The sequence below is a fragment of the Sarcophilus harrisii genome, chromosome 2, assembly GCF_902635505.1.
Source record: "Sarcophilus harrisii chromosome 2, mSarHar1.11, whole genome shotgun sequence".
NCBI lineage: Eukaryota > Metazoa > Chordata > Mammalia > Dasyuromorphia > Dasyuridae > Sarcophilus > Sarcophilus harrisii.
The window spans coordinates 337,556,874-337,571,623 of NC_045427.1; the positions used below are offsets into that span (position 1 = coordinate 337,556,874).

The 14,750-nt window shown below is 31.7% G+C and overlaps 1 protein-coding gene across 3 annotated transcripts in view; it reads left to right on the top strand.

Annotated features, from left to right (window-relative positions):
- The first annotated feature begins 407 nt into the window (after positions 1-407).
- The window catches only part of MIPOL1 (mirror-image polydactyly 1), a 468,394-nt gene continuing 454,051 nt past the window's right edge, over positions 408-14,750 (top strand). The window contains exons 1-2 of one of the 3 annotated variants that reach the window (XM_031952941.1): positions 408-544; positions 4,288-4,414. In XM_031952941.1, the coding sequence (XP_031808801.1) occupies positions 4,366-4,414 (49 nt within the window). In that variant the 5' untranslated portion in view covers positions 408-544; positions 4,288-4,365. The remainder of the gene's footprint in view (positions 545-4,287; positions 4,415-14,750) is intronic. The other 2 variants (XM_031952940.1, XM_031952942.1) reach the window with 2 other exon arrangements.

Here is a 14,750-nt window from a genome sequence, read left to right on the forward strand (position 1 = left end):
ACATTTTAAATTTCCATTCTATATTATAATCATGTAAAAAGTTTAAAAAGCTTTGAAGTTCTAAAGGTATGTGAAAATATTTAATGTATGGAATTTCTTTATTTTTCAAAAATTTTAAAACAAATCTGAGCCATAAGTTAAAGGTTTAAAAGGGGAATTTTTCACAAATTGAAATTTTAAAAATCCATTAAATCATTGGGCAAATTAAAACATTCCAACTAAAGTAATGAGTTCATTTTTAAAAAATTGAGCAATTACTATTGAATAAATGTAACTAAAGAAAATAACCTCTTTCCTGAGAAAAACTATTTAGCATCAAATATAAAAATAACCAATTTACTATCCTAATAAAACATTTTAGAAAACCATTTGTCTTATAAATTCTGTTTTAAATAAAGCTAAGGAATAGGCTTGTTCTGATATATTATTTTAAGTTTACTTATCTAGAGTTGACTTTACTTTAGCTTTAAAATCTTGGAGCAACAATCAATGACCATGCCAGATCAAACAAGTTCAGAAGTACAAATGGAGAACTGGTCAAAAGGTAAGAACTTTTAAGGTATTAATATATAACCCCAGGTGTTGTACTTGTGCAAGGATTGCAGAATATATTTGTTCTTGCAAATATATTAAAGATTCTGTGTGTGTGTGTGTGCATGTGTGATTAGGGGGATATTCATTTTACCTGGTGACATGTAAAAACAGGTGAGAGGGTAACAACAATTAATAAATAGAAATTTTAGAATATATATTAAGGCCAAAAAGTATCTCCTTAATTTTCTTTTAAGTGATGCTTTCTATTATACTACTGAAACTTTTATCTAGTTCTCCCTTCCAGCAAGTTGATCTCGCAGTGGTCAGATAACTTTTCCTCACATATACTAGTGTATTTTTAAAAAATTTTCTAATGAATGTTCACTCAGTTTCTGCTAACTCTTTTCCAAAAAATTAAGGTGACCAAAAACTTGACATATATGAATATAACATATACATATCTTATAAAATGTATTATAAATAAAAGATGACTATCACTTCAAAAGTTCAGTCTACATAGGACATGAGAGAAATATCTTTGGGTTAAAATGATTATAAGCTATAGCTTTTATTATTTTGTAATAAATAATATGTGTTCTCATTGAGGGAAGGGGATCAAGTCATCATGGATCAGTATTGAAATTCCTGGCTTTTTCTGAATTTCAAAGATTTTTTTTTTAAAGCACAATAGTAGGAAAAAAGTTCTGCTTTTTTAACTACATGTTTTAAAATTATTCTATAGTCTGATGGAAATTGTTAATACAATTTTTGAATAGATATCTGATAATGAATAGCTTTGTATTTCAATTGATAGGGGTTAACAACTTATTAGTTGTTCTTATTTTAAGGGATTTTAAAATTATGCTGTTTATTAAAATTTAAAACCTTTAGGGGTCAGTATATACTAAGAAAGGTTAAAAAGGTTAACTATGCTATATTGACTAACCAAAAAGTCTGCTATATATTAAATATTTTTCATCTGTCACAAAATGGTAAAGATAGTAAGGTTTTTGAAAGCTTAGATAATACATTTTAATTTCCTGAATTTCTTTAAGACAATTTCTGGTTTTTAGTATGTGATAATAAAGCTGTGTTGCTTTGTTGTATTAAATTTTATTTAAAATATGTTTAATTGTGTCTTTTTGTCTTTATATCACTTTTCTACACTATCTCCCTCTTGAATCTTTTTCTGCTAGTAATCACTTTTCAATTGTTATGGTTTGGGATGACTTAAAGAATGGGTGGTATACATGTAGTATACTTTTCAGAAAAATAAATTGTTGCTATATTATTTTTAAGTCAGACTGGAAGAAAATAGGAAAAAGAACATTGAAAATGTTTTAGGTTTCCAGACTCAAGAAAAAAAAATTAGCACTAATTACATGAGATAAAATTATTTCAGGAAATAAATTACTGACATGGGATGACATTGAAAACAATAGTTAGGCTAACTTGCATCTGCTGAGTGGATTACCTTAAAGTAAAAATTGAAATTACTATTTTGTTTTCATTGAACATAGTAACAGCACCATCTCTCACTAAGTAAGCAATTAAAAGAACCCAAAACTTTGTGTTTTATAAACTTTATTTCAGTGGATTTGTGATCTTCTCATTTGTGGCTATTCCATCTAAATGTGGAACTCTATATATATTCCTTTTATCCCGTGTGACTCATGCACACATTTTCTTACAAATTTTCTGAAAGAACTTCACTTAATATACTGCAATACGTGGCTTATGGGCCCATTATTCTTCACTCTTGACTTTGTGAATGTTCCATCTCCTTTTTTTTCAATATACCTCTTTAATGATATATCTTATGGCATTTATGGATAATTTTTCATTGATAGTGTTACAATTTTAATTCTTCAAAATGTGGTCTTTCATGATAAATCTCTTATTTGAAATTCCTGGAAAATATTACATAAGAATAAGAGTAAATGTGCTAAGTGAAATAATATGTATCTATCTCAAAATGACTTAAATGTGTTACTATTATTAAAGAGAAATATTTAAAATTTATTTAAATTCTATTATATATGATCATATACTTGAAATAGGGATGCTTTTAAAATTTATAAGTACTTGATATTTTTATTTACATTTATTACTTTATTATTTTAGGTGATAGCATGTAGAACTAATGGCATTCGTTTACAGTAAAGCAAACTTTTACTTGTATTAAATTTTTTATTTCAATTCAAAATCTTAACACTAATGGTACCCTAGATGCATTTTATAGCAAATATGAATTTGATTATATTTCATTATCCATGTGCCTTAGGAGAGGTTAAAAAAGACATGTCTTCGGACTGATTAAATTTACTGTTTATCTCCACAGGACCTAGTTTAATAGAGTGATAGTGGCTTCTCATGTATTATCATCTAAGAATACTTGAGAGTGGTTCAGGACCATTGGCAGCTGGCCAAAAAAGAGTGATTCATTTCCAGAGGAAATGTGCAAGCTCCAATTGAAAAACGATTGAGGATATAGTCCATTATGGAAAAGAAATCCATTCCTTTAAATACATTTATTAAATCAATTTGGCTTCTGGGATATCTGATTTTTCTACCTCCTATAACTATGATATTACCTTAGGTTTAAATATAAAAACTGATCAAAACAAAACAGAACATAAATCTGCATTTCAAAGAAGATCAAAATTTTAACATATAAATAATAATTTGTTATTAATAATTTGTGTTAATTAGTAGGAAATTTTTATTAAAATGTGATATTAAATAGTATAATAGATGGTTTAGAAATTTTTCTCTTGGAATCTCATAGGATTGTTTTGATTTCAGAACTTTGAATCGGCAAAGATTGATTCACATTTTTAAGTTTATTAAGGATTTTAGTCCATGCTTCTACTACATGACATTTTATTAGTGTAGTGATTTTTAACCATTTTGTGTCATGAATCCTTTTGGCAATCTGAATTCTCTTTAAGAATTATGTTTTTAAGTGCACTAAATGAAATATATAGGATTAGAAAGAAAAACAATTCTATTTTTAAAAAGATACAGTATTCTTTCTCTCCCCTCCCCCAATTTCCAAGTTCATGGACCATTGGGAGAGTTATTTGGAGAATCCCTGTACTCATGTTACTACTTCTAACAAAATTAGAGCACTAGATTTTTATCTTAAGGTTTGCCTATTAATTATGCTTAATTATTTTTGTAAAATATCAAAGTTGAAAAAAATTTATAGAACTTGTAATATTGTACCAGTACTTTTTAAAGCACTTAATGAATCCATACTGTCATTTTGCTTTGTTTTAAAATTTGCAAAAGGAAAATAAATGTAAAATTTAAAGCAGATGAACCTGTATCTTGACATTTTGATGATAAAAGTTATTTTGTATTTCATTATTCTGATCTGCAGTTTGGAGGAATTTTTTACTTCTTTGTAAATGATATTATAATATTTGAAAAGCCCCCAAAGTTAAAATGTATATTGTATTTTTCATATTAATATTGGGTTTTTAGTGATCAGCTTTGTTTTGGGGAATCTGTTAATTTTAAACAATGAACAATATTAAATTAAACTTATTTCACTATTATATTTATTGTTTATTAAATAGCTAACATAGCTATTTTAAGGATAAATTGATAGGCAGGTAGGTAGTGTAGTATCTTATATAGCATCCTAAGAATTAAGTTTATGTGAACAACTTTATAACATGATAATGTAAAATACATGTTATATCAAAAATTTTTTTCTTTAAATATATTCTTTTCTTCTCTCAAAAGTTCAGAAATATCAAGTTCAGCCTTTTCAGGATAATGAAATCTCATTAATTATTAGTTTTGCTGAACTAACCAAAATACATGGACTCTGTAAGAGTGGAAAAACCAAGCAAACACTTCCTATCCAAAGGTATTATTCCAAAGCTTATTCCTTTTGTGTGCACAAATGTTTCATTCTGCATACATTGTATGAACATAGATCTATATGTAGATCTACCTAGTATTAAGTATATTATAGAGTATATTACTAAGTAAAATTTTGTGAAGAATTTGTACAATTTGAAATTCTTTCCTTTTATAACATGTTAGTGACATAATAGAACAAATAATGGTCATAGTCTTCCTTTCTCTGTCATTTTCAAAATAATCATATTGAACAATATTTACACTATAGCAAATATGATTGTTTGTGTCCAGAAACCATGAGCTGTATTTTATTATCAACTAGTATAGATTAGGACAGGTAAGATGAGCAAATACATACCAAAAATTTATTAAAAAACTAGTCCTTGATCTCTAGGGAATGCAATCCAGTGGTTCTCAAACTTGTTTTCAGTATCTTTATCCTATTAAAAATTATTGAGGATCTCTCCAAAGCGTTTTTATTGATCTGGGTTATATTTATAGACATTTACCATATTGGAAATAAAAACTATTTTTGAATTTGTAGACCATCTAAAAGGGTTTTAGAGATCCCCAGGATTCTCTAGACCATATTTTGAGAACCACTGCATAGAGTATCATCAGAGGATTCACTTGCATCTTTAATAGACCATTTATTCTGTGTCAGTTTTTTATTGGCCCCATATTACCAAGAGCAACTTTTTTCTTTTTTCTTTTTTTTTTTAATTTTTACCAAGAGTGGCCATACAAAACGAACAATTTCTAAGATTATTCTGCCAAAATTTGGGGCACTTTTACATCTTAAAATTTTAGACATAACAGTATATTTGTCACAGTGTGCAACATTTTACTAAGAGCCTAACTAGTGAAAGGGGATTTACCTTTTTATTCATTTGTTTTTTGGAGAAGATAAATTTGAATAAAAAACAACAATTTTTCAATTTTAAAATGATTTGATAATTATACATAGACTGTGTTAATAGCATAAAACCTGTTATTTAAACTAACCTTAATTATGAATAATAAACAGAATATTTACCTATCCCTTATGAGCTGCTGCTGATAATGTAAATTTATTCTTTGACTTTGCACAAATACACTTTTAAGCTGTTGCTTAAACACTTTAAGGTCCTTGGCCAAACAGTTTTAATGATGCCTCTAATATTACGAAAGTGTGACATTTGAGGAATACTTTGTGTAGTTGTGATAACTGGGAATATGTAAACAAAAAAAGAGGACATCTGAGTCATCATGCAACACCTAGATAATGTATAATTTTACTGTCTATAGCCATCTTGATATTTTTTATCTTCCAAAGGCAGGTTTCATTTGGAAACTTAATCTGAGGTTTATTTGGTGGGTCTTGAAATCATAGCTAGGGTTCCCACAGGAAATGGTCCATCCACCAACAGATTAAATGGCAGTCCTGCAGTTGTTAGGGGAGTTCTGCATTTAACACACATGCATACTTATTCAGCAACACTGTGGAGAAAAATTAAAGTAGTAACCCAGGTTTAGGAACAATGTAGCTAAAAAGTCCCATATTTGCTGAATGACAAAGGGTTATATAGCAGCATTTCATTTTATTATTCGTGCTTGAATTTCTTGTTTGCTTTGTTGAGTCTGCTGACGAATACTAATAAATGCCTGCAACAATCCAGACGAGAGATGCCTGGCAACAAAGCTATGCTGTGGACCTCCCTGATCTTCTCCAGTTCACAACCTGACCTTTTGAAAAATTGGCTGGGCTAAGCTGCAGAATTTGGGTGTAATGGTTATTGTTAACTCCAGCTTTAGGATTTATTAATTTGTGTGATCAAGACTTACCTATACTTCAAAGTTTCAAAAGACCAAACACAATCATCCACCCATTAGAACTAACATTGTGTTTCAGTGAATCCCACTTAGCATCTGACTAGTGATTCTTTTATTTTGATGTGTTCAGAATCTAAAGATGCTTTTAAACCGAGAGAGACATGTATAAAGAAGAATGGAGATTTTCTCTAGCTAACTTGATGGTGATAGTCTTTGTAATAATGAATTGTGGAGTTGCTTTTTAATACCAGAAAAAGTATATATGTTCACATGCACAAAAAGTGAGTTACTTACAAACATGATTAACATTAGTACTTCTCTTAAGAATTTGTTTAAAAAAAATTAATCAGTTTTTATTAGGGTTGTCTTAATTTGCATTTTTCTAATCAGATTTAGTTTTGATGTCTTCTGAAAATTGCTTATTCACCTCCAGATGTGTTTTCTTTAGCATTATTTCTCTTGATAAAACCATATTATTTCTGATATTGAATCATTTGATAATTCCAACAGCTTTATTTCTGAGCTATTAGTAGCTTAGGCTGCTGAGAAGGTGGTGTTTGTGAAGTGGCAGTTGGGGAGGTCTGGTTGGTGAGCATCAAAGTATTCACTACATGCAAAAACAGTTGCCAGAAGTTGGCAGGTTATATTTCTATAAGACTTAATTCCATGAATAATGGATGAAAATACTGGTCTATTTTCAGTGCAGGTAGTCTACAGGATACTGCTGTTCCAAGGGCTCTTAGACTCAGTCTGAATAGAGGTACATCTCAAGATGTTAGGGTGATTTGACTTGCCTGGCCAATGCCAATTTTTGCTCTCCTTCAGCATCTTTTGCTACTTCAATGAGACTGGCTTTTGTGCCCTGGGTGGCAATTAGTCAGCAATTGGTGTTTCTGATGACCACTTCATTTCATAAGGTTTGTTTCCTTATCATTTTTGGGGTGGGATGGACATAATGTCAGTGATATAAGGAGCACTACTGTTCCCAAAGCTACTGAGTTTACCTGCAGGAAATATTTAAAAACTCAATTTTTTTCTGTTCCATCACTATTAATTTGGAGGACTGAGCTGGAATTAGGACTGATAGTCTTAGATTGAGGGCACAGCTATTCCCAGGCCTATTGGGTTCAGTGGTACTGGGCAGTCTTTATGAGAATAGGAATGGAGGAAATGGTCCAGTGTTGGTGATGGTTTGATTCTGAGACATGCCTTTTCTTATCTCTTAGTCTAATAGTTATATTACAACTTATCCTCGAATATGTATGTATGCATATGTATATCAATCAATGGATTGAAGTGAAACAGCAAAGTGTGGGCCTGATAATAATAGGAGCTTTAATCCATTCTGTTTTTTCCATCTTAGACTAGTTCACTTTTCCTTAGACAACTTACTTCACTAATTATCCTACCACCATAATCTTTAATGAAATTGAGAGGATTATATGGCCTTGGCTGTGAGTGAAGGCAACAGACACTATTCCAGAAATATGATATGATTGACCTCTTTATAAAAGAAACAAACCTTTCAGATAAGAGAAGTCCAGTCTTTGCTTTGTGGAGGCAAATTCCATATCTGCACAAGAAGGCAACAGTGTTGGTGAGGGGAAGGGCATTTTCTTTGTGTTTTGATAGGAGCAGAGACATATTTTCTAAGACCAATAAGGATATGAAGAGACTATCGCCCATGTGAGGAGGCAGCTTTAAAAAGAGAAGTCCTTACTAAAGAAAGAAGCTGACCCTGAGAGACCTAGTCAGCTTTTTGCCCATTAGAGATGATCTATTACAGGAGAGCTTTTTGAGGATTCACTGAAGCAGGAGTTCTTAGGCAAGCAGCTGCAGTGGGGATACAGGGCATGTACTGGAGTTTAGGAAACCTGAGTTCAAAAATGACCTTAAACACTTATTAGTTGTGTAATACTGAGAAAGTCACTTAACCTCTTCCTGCCTCAATTAGGAAATTGAGGACAACTGTAAATTAAGGATAATTATAGCACCTACTGTTACAGTGTTAATAAGATTCCTTTTCAGCATATTTTTAAATGCATACCATTACAAAAGAACCCAACTGCAAACAGTTTATATAAATTTGTATTATGCAAATTTGACTTTAGATAAAGAATAATGAGAGAAATCCATATTTCAAAAGAATACCTATATTAACTTCATCTACACTACTATGCTCTCTCTCTCTCTACTCTTCAGCTTCTCATTCTGGGACCTCCTGCCCTCCTACAAAAGACAAAAAAACCTAAACCCTTAAAAAAAGTACTTCAAGAGAAAGACCAACTTCTTCTACCCATCCTGTCCTCCTATCTTTTCATCCAACTATGTGTTAGTCCCCATTTGTCTTTTATCAGTCTACTATATACATATATATATATATATATATATATATATATATATATATATATATATCTGTCCTCAGCCTAACATGATTGAATCATGTACTGCCTCTCCTTTCTTTCCTTGCCTACCATCAGGACAAATTCACATTGCTGCAAAAATCACTTTATGTAGAAGTCTATGGAATGATCCACTTAAGTAAAGCAAGAACTGCCTGTATACATTGATTAAAATAAATATATTTTCAAAAGCCTCTGAATCCTAGTAGTTTCAGATATAGAGTTTTACCTATTGTCATTCATATATAAACATTATATATATATATATATATATATATATATATATATATATATATATATAAAATACTTGTGCTTTCCATGGATATTGTTTGTATTTTTTGGGAAAATACACTAAGACTTTTGGGGAAATGTTTTATACTGATTGTCATTAGCATTATATTAAATGCCTTTGCTAATGGTTAACACAAAAGTAGGATCTAGGAAGCCACTCACTGGGTATCTCCTCTAGGGATTCAGTCTACAAATTCAAATGCAAATGTTAGTTTGGAAAGCATCTTGAAGAAGGTGTCCCATATAAATAACTGCAAAAGAGTATATTTTGCTCACTCATAAATTAGCAGGTAACTACTATAATATAGTAATTCTATTATAATATAGAATGATTATAAACTTGGGATGGAAAATGCCATCCTCATCTAGAGAGAGAAATATTGAGATTGAAAATGGATCAGAGCAGAGTTTGTTTTCTTGTTTTTTTTTTTCCTTTCTTGGAGGTTTTTCTCTTTTGATCTGATTTTTTTCTTGTACAGCATGACATGGAAATATGTTTAAAAGAATTGCACTTTTTTAAGTTATATCAGGTTACTTGTTATCTTGGGGAGGTGAGAGAGGAAGAAAAATTTGGAACATAAAGTTTTACAAAAATTAAAAATTGAAAACTATACATATATTTGGGAAAATAAAATACCACTTAAAAGAATAGTATAAGTAGTATGAAAGAATCCATGAATAAAATAAAACATGCCACATGATTCCTTTTAGACTTCCTAATCAAATCAAGGTGAAAACTAATAACTTAAAAAATTTAAAGTAACTTTAAAAATTAAGTCATTTTGATCCACAAACTTGTTTTTAACGATGCCCTTTGTAATTGTATATATTTTATTTATGCATTTAAAAATAATTATTATGAGAAGAGCCCCAAAACAATCAAGAACTCTTAGTTTCTAAATTAATCAAGCTTAAAAATCAATATCTTCTTTTAAAGGAGGTTAGTAAGTATGCAAGTACATATAGGTCAAGGAGAATCAAAATTAAAAAAAAAAACAAACTCAAATATGGAAGACTAAGAAAGTAGACTGCATATTCTTAAAAGTTCAGAAAAAAAAAAGATGATAGGAACTACTTCTCCTAAATGCAAAAAGTTTCTAATTTGTTTTTTTTTTTTTTTTTGCTTTTTTTATTTATTTATTTTTTATTTAATAGCCTTTTATTTACAGGTTATATGCATGGTTAACTTTACAGCATTAACAATTGCCAAACCTCTTGTTCCAATTTTTCACCTCTTACCCCCCACCCCCTCCCCTAGATGGCAGCATGACCAGTAGATGTTAAATACATTAAAATATAAATTAGATATACAATAAGTATACATGACCAAAACATTATTTTGCTGTATAAAAAGAATCAGACTCTGAAATATTGTACAATTAGCTTGTGAAGGAAATCAAAAATGCAGGTGGGCATAAATATAGGGATTGGGAATTCAATGTAATGGTTTTAGTCATCTCCCAGAGTTCTTTCTCTGGGCGTAGCTGGTTCAGTTCATTACTGCTCCATTGGAAATGATTTGGTTGATCTCATTGCTGAGGATGGCCAGGTCCATCAGAACTGGTCATCATATAGTATTGTTGTTGAAGTATATAATGATCTCCTGGTCCTACTCATTTCACTCAGCATCAGTTCGTGTAAGTCTCTCCAGGCCTTTCTGAAATCATCCTATTGGTCATTTCTTACAGAACAGTAATATTCCATAATATTCATATATCACAATTTATTCAGCCATTCTCCAACTGATGGACATCCATTCAGTTTCCAGTTTCTAGCCACTACAAAAAGGGCTGCCACAAACATTCGTGCACATACAGGTCCCTTTCCCTTCTTTATGATCTCTTTGGGATATAAGCCCAGTAGTAACACTGCTGGATCAAAGGGTATGCACAGTTTGATAAAAAAGTTTCTAATTTGAAGAAGCAGTATTGGGCTGAGTTATGGATTTATATTTCTTCTGCTACTCGTTCTATGTCATACTTTACTTGTGAAGTGGAAATAATGGCCTAATACCCCATTCCTATTCAAGTTTGGCTAGTTTTCCCTTAAAAGGTATTGATATCAACTTAATTGATTTTGATGATTAATGACTTAGGCTGGTGATATCACTTATTTGCCTTAGTACAAAATAATGAGGACTCCATGTTTTCTCTGATGCTTGGCTGGCAGACCATGATGGGCAACACTAAGGTGGGAGCACCTTGCTCAGCTGAATCAATTTAAGTTGTTCTTCATAGCCTTTCTTTGCAAGAGATAAGTAAATCCTTTGTCAGCTGTTGAATGACCCCATATCCCATTTTGTCATAGCACTGAACATAAGCTATTAAGGGATTGGCCTGAGTCAGATCCTACCCAAAACAGAGTGCCCTCACTGGCCTCCCTATCAGCTTTATGTGGGGATTCTTTCATTTCAGTGAGCTAGTGTGACATCCCAAGAGCAGAAAGCAGTCCTAAGAATTAAAAGCTGATTCAAAGTAGATGTGAGCCTGGATAGTATAGATGTTTCCTCAGTGGAGTTTCTGAAAAGGAACTCACTAGTTAAAAAGATGAGGCTACAAAAATGGAGATATCTTAAAGATGAGAAGGCTGATGGCATCTAATTTGAAACTAGTTCACAGAGTTATGAATTGCGTTAGTCTGGTGCAAATGAATTAAAAGTCCCCAGGGGAAAAATGAAGAGAGATAATGAATCAACAGCAAAACAAAACAAAAAACTTTAGAATGCTTCAAGAGAATTAGAAAAAGATAAAGAAGAAAAGAGGATGGAAATTAAATCTGAAATTAGAATGGAAATTGAAACCTTCAAAGAACTTAGCATGCAAAAGAATAGCCAATTTAGAATAATAACCATTTTTCCAAGATAGTAAAAACTCAAAAAGAAAATAGGAAGCTCAAAAATCAGATTTGAAAGGAAAATTGACAAACCAGAGCCAAAAGAACCAAAGCAATCGAATTATACAAGTTCTTATCAAATCAAAGAGACTGAGTTTGAGAAAAGAATGTGCCAAAATAACATAATTATCACAAAATTCCCAGAAAAATATGCATATTGTCCTATGGAAAATTTTTTAAAAGGTCTAGAATTGGAAACAGAATGATGTTGATCTATATGTTATCAGATATTAGTCCATAAGTTAATGGCTTAACCTAGGAAGTGGTGCCAAATATGGAATCAAATGGAAAAAATTCAGAGTTTAAGGTCAAACAACAAATATTTCTAATAGTCAAGAGAAACACTTTTAATTCTCATTGAAAATAAATTTCAATTGCCCAGCCCTATTATGAAAAAGAAACAAAAACAAAAACAAAGATTATTACAATATGATCTAAAAAGCCAGGCTGAGCATGATCTACCCTCAAAATAATGTGGTGTTCAAAGCTGAATTTTTAAAATAAAAGGAACTTTAACCATCTTGGAAGTGGGTGGGGAGGGGGACAAAAATTCAAAACATTCCTCCAGGTACATTCTGGATCAGCATGCAAGCACTGCAAACCAAATACAAAAATGGTAAGTAAATATGAAAAGCCTAAATAAGAAACCATTGTGATTCTGGATCGAGATAAAGATGTTTTCTCAAAGATATTCTTATAGTGATAAGAGTTACAAAGAAAGGACATCTAAGGAAGTGAGAATCTAAGAATAAATAGGCTGAATATAGTGTCATGAGGACCTGAATTCAAGCCTTGCCTCTTTCATTTATTGGATTTGTGACATGGAAAAGTCAATCTATCAGGATTCCAGGCAACTCTCAAGAAATATATATTGCACTTGGGTATATGTATTGATAGGAAGAATTTATTTGCCAAGATGCAAATGTCAAGATATTCATAAGCATGAAATTTGAGCTTTATGAGGAGAAAGTCAGAAGAAAGAGATGAATTTCCAGTTCTTGCTTGACCATTATTACGGTATTCAAATTGCACCCCAGCTAATTGCGAATATACCCAAAGGCTTTGTACTAGTCTTCTCTTCTTTCTATATTTCCTTTATGACTCCCATAAACTCCCATAGATTTAATTATATACAGATGACCCCTAGATCTATAATGTCCAGCCATCATCTTTTCCCAAGTTCCAGCCCTCCTATCACTGTTTAATATTTGAAACTGATTATGCTGTGAATATGTCAGATCATCCAAATGGCCATCAAATCCCAGAGTTCATATCTAAACGTATTACTCAGTAATTTTCAGTAGCTTCCTATTGTATCTAGGATCTAATACAAACTTCTCTGGAAAATGGAGCTTTCACCAACTAGAGTAATTATGCCTTTCTACCTCAATTCAACATGATTCCTTTCCATGTACTTTTAACAATTCATCTAAATTGGCCGTGTTATTCTTCATACACTTTGTTTCTGTCTCTATAGCTTTGCATAAACTATTTTTCATTCTTTCTCACCTCTGCCTTAATCTTTGGTTTCCTTCAATGTTGTTCTTAAGTAATATCTTCTCCATGAGGCCTCTGTCTAGAGAGGTGATAGAATCAGAGTACCTATTGAGACAATTATTTTTGGATACAGAAATATATTTTGCTTGATTCTGATTATTTGTGTCAGGATTTATTATTATTTTTTTCTTCTGATAAATTAGAAGGTGGGAACCATATTGATAGGCTGGTCCCTTTTTGTGTACCAGGTAAAGAGTAGTTGCAGATTTGAGGCCTGAGCTTCATACTAGGAAAGAAGCACTCTGGCAACTGTGTCATTTTGAGTCTGGAGTGGAGTCCCAGATCCAATATGGACTGCGGTCAGATTCTGTGGCTTTTTATCAATGTAATGAAGGTCAGGGATCCAAAATTGCCATTGCCAGAAATTATAGGTAGCAACTGTATTCCAGAGGAAGTTCTCTGATTCAACCCATAGACCTAAGCTACATCCTGTACCTGAATAATCAAAACAGGAAGTTCACTCTAATAAAACTGTAGTTTTATTACTTTGAAAATATAAAGCCTTACAATTAGCTGAAAAGCTGGGGACAATACCTGTGCTGTGCTGTCCGCAGAACTGAGCTTCAGCCAGGAGTAAGCTTATAAGCCCAAACCCACCAGGGTCAGTAGCTTGTAAAACTGATCCTTAAGGCATAAATCAGACATCATCCTAGACAAATGTCTTAGGATGTATGGAAAATTTGTACTCCCTGTCCAGAGTTGCCCTTGACATTCTTGAAGAATAAACACTTAATACTTGGAGAAAGGACATTGGAGACTACAAATCAGGTTTCAACAAGCCTCCAAAATTCTTTCCTCTAAATTTACTTTGCCTAGGCCTAGCACAGAGTCCCAATTTATGAAGGAATCCTGGAAAAAAATTTACTCATTTTACAAAAAATTCATCCACATCCTCCTCAAAAACTATTGTGGAGCAAGGGAGCTTCAAGATAGCCTCAGAAAAACAGAAAAGCTCTATAACATCTACAAATAAAGTCTCTAAGAAAATAGATTGACTTCAAGATCAATTGGATTCCTAGAAGAAATCAGACAATAGTTTTAAAATAATATTTAAATGAGAGTTCCAGAGGAAAGATTTAGAAGAATCAGTAGCTTAGTACAAGAAGTGCAAAGTCTAGCCTGAGTAAAAAATTCCATGAAAATTAGAATGGACCAAACAAAAATGTATTCCCCATGAGACTAAAAAAAAATATTAAGTCAAAAAGCTGCAAAAAAAGCATAAGGTTTTTAAAAATATATGACCTGGAAAATTTCAAAACAAAGTAATTTAAGTATCTGAAAACTATGCTAAAAGTCTGGATGTCTTGTTCAAATAAATTATGAATGAAAACTGCCTGTGAGGGAAGGGAATTGAGTGAAGTGGAAGGATTAGGGCACTGCTGTTAT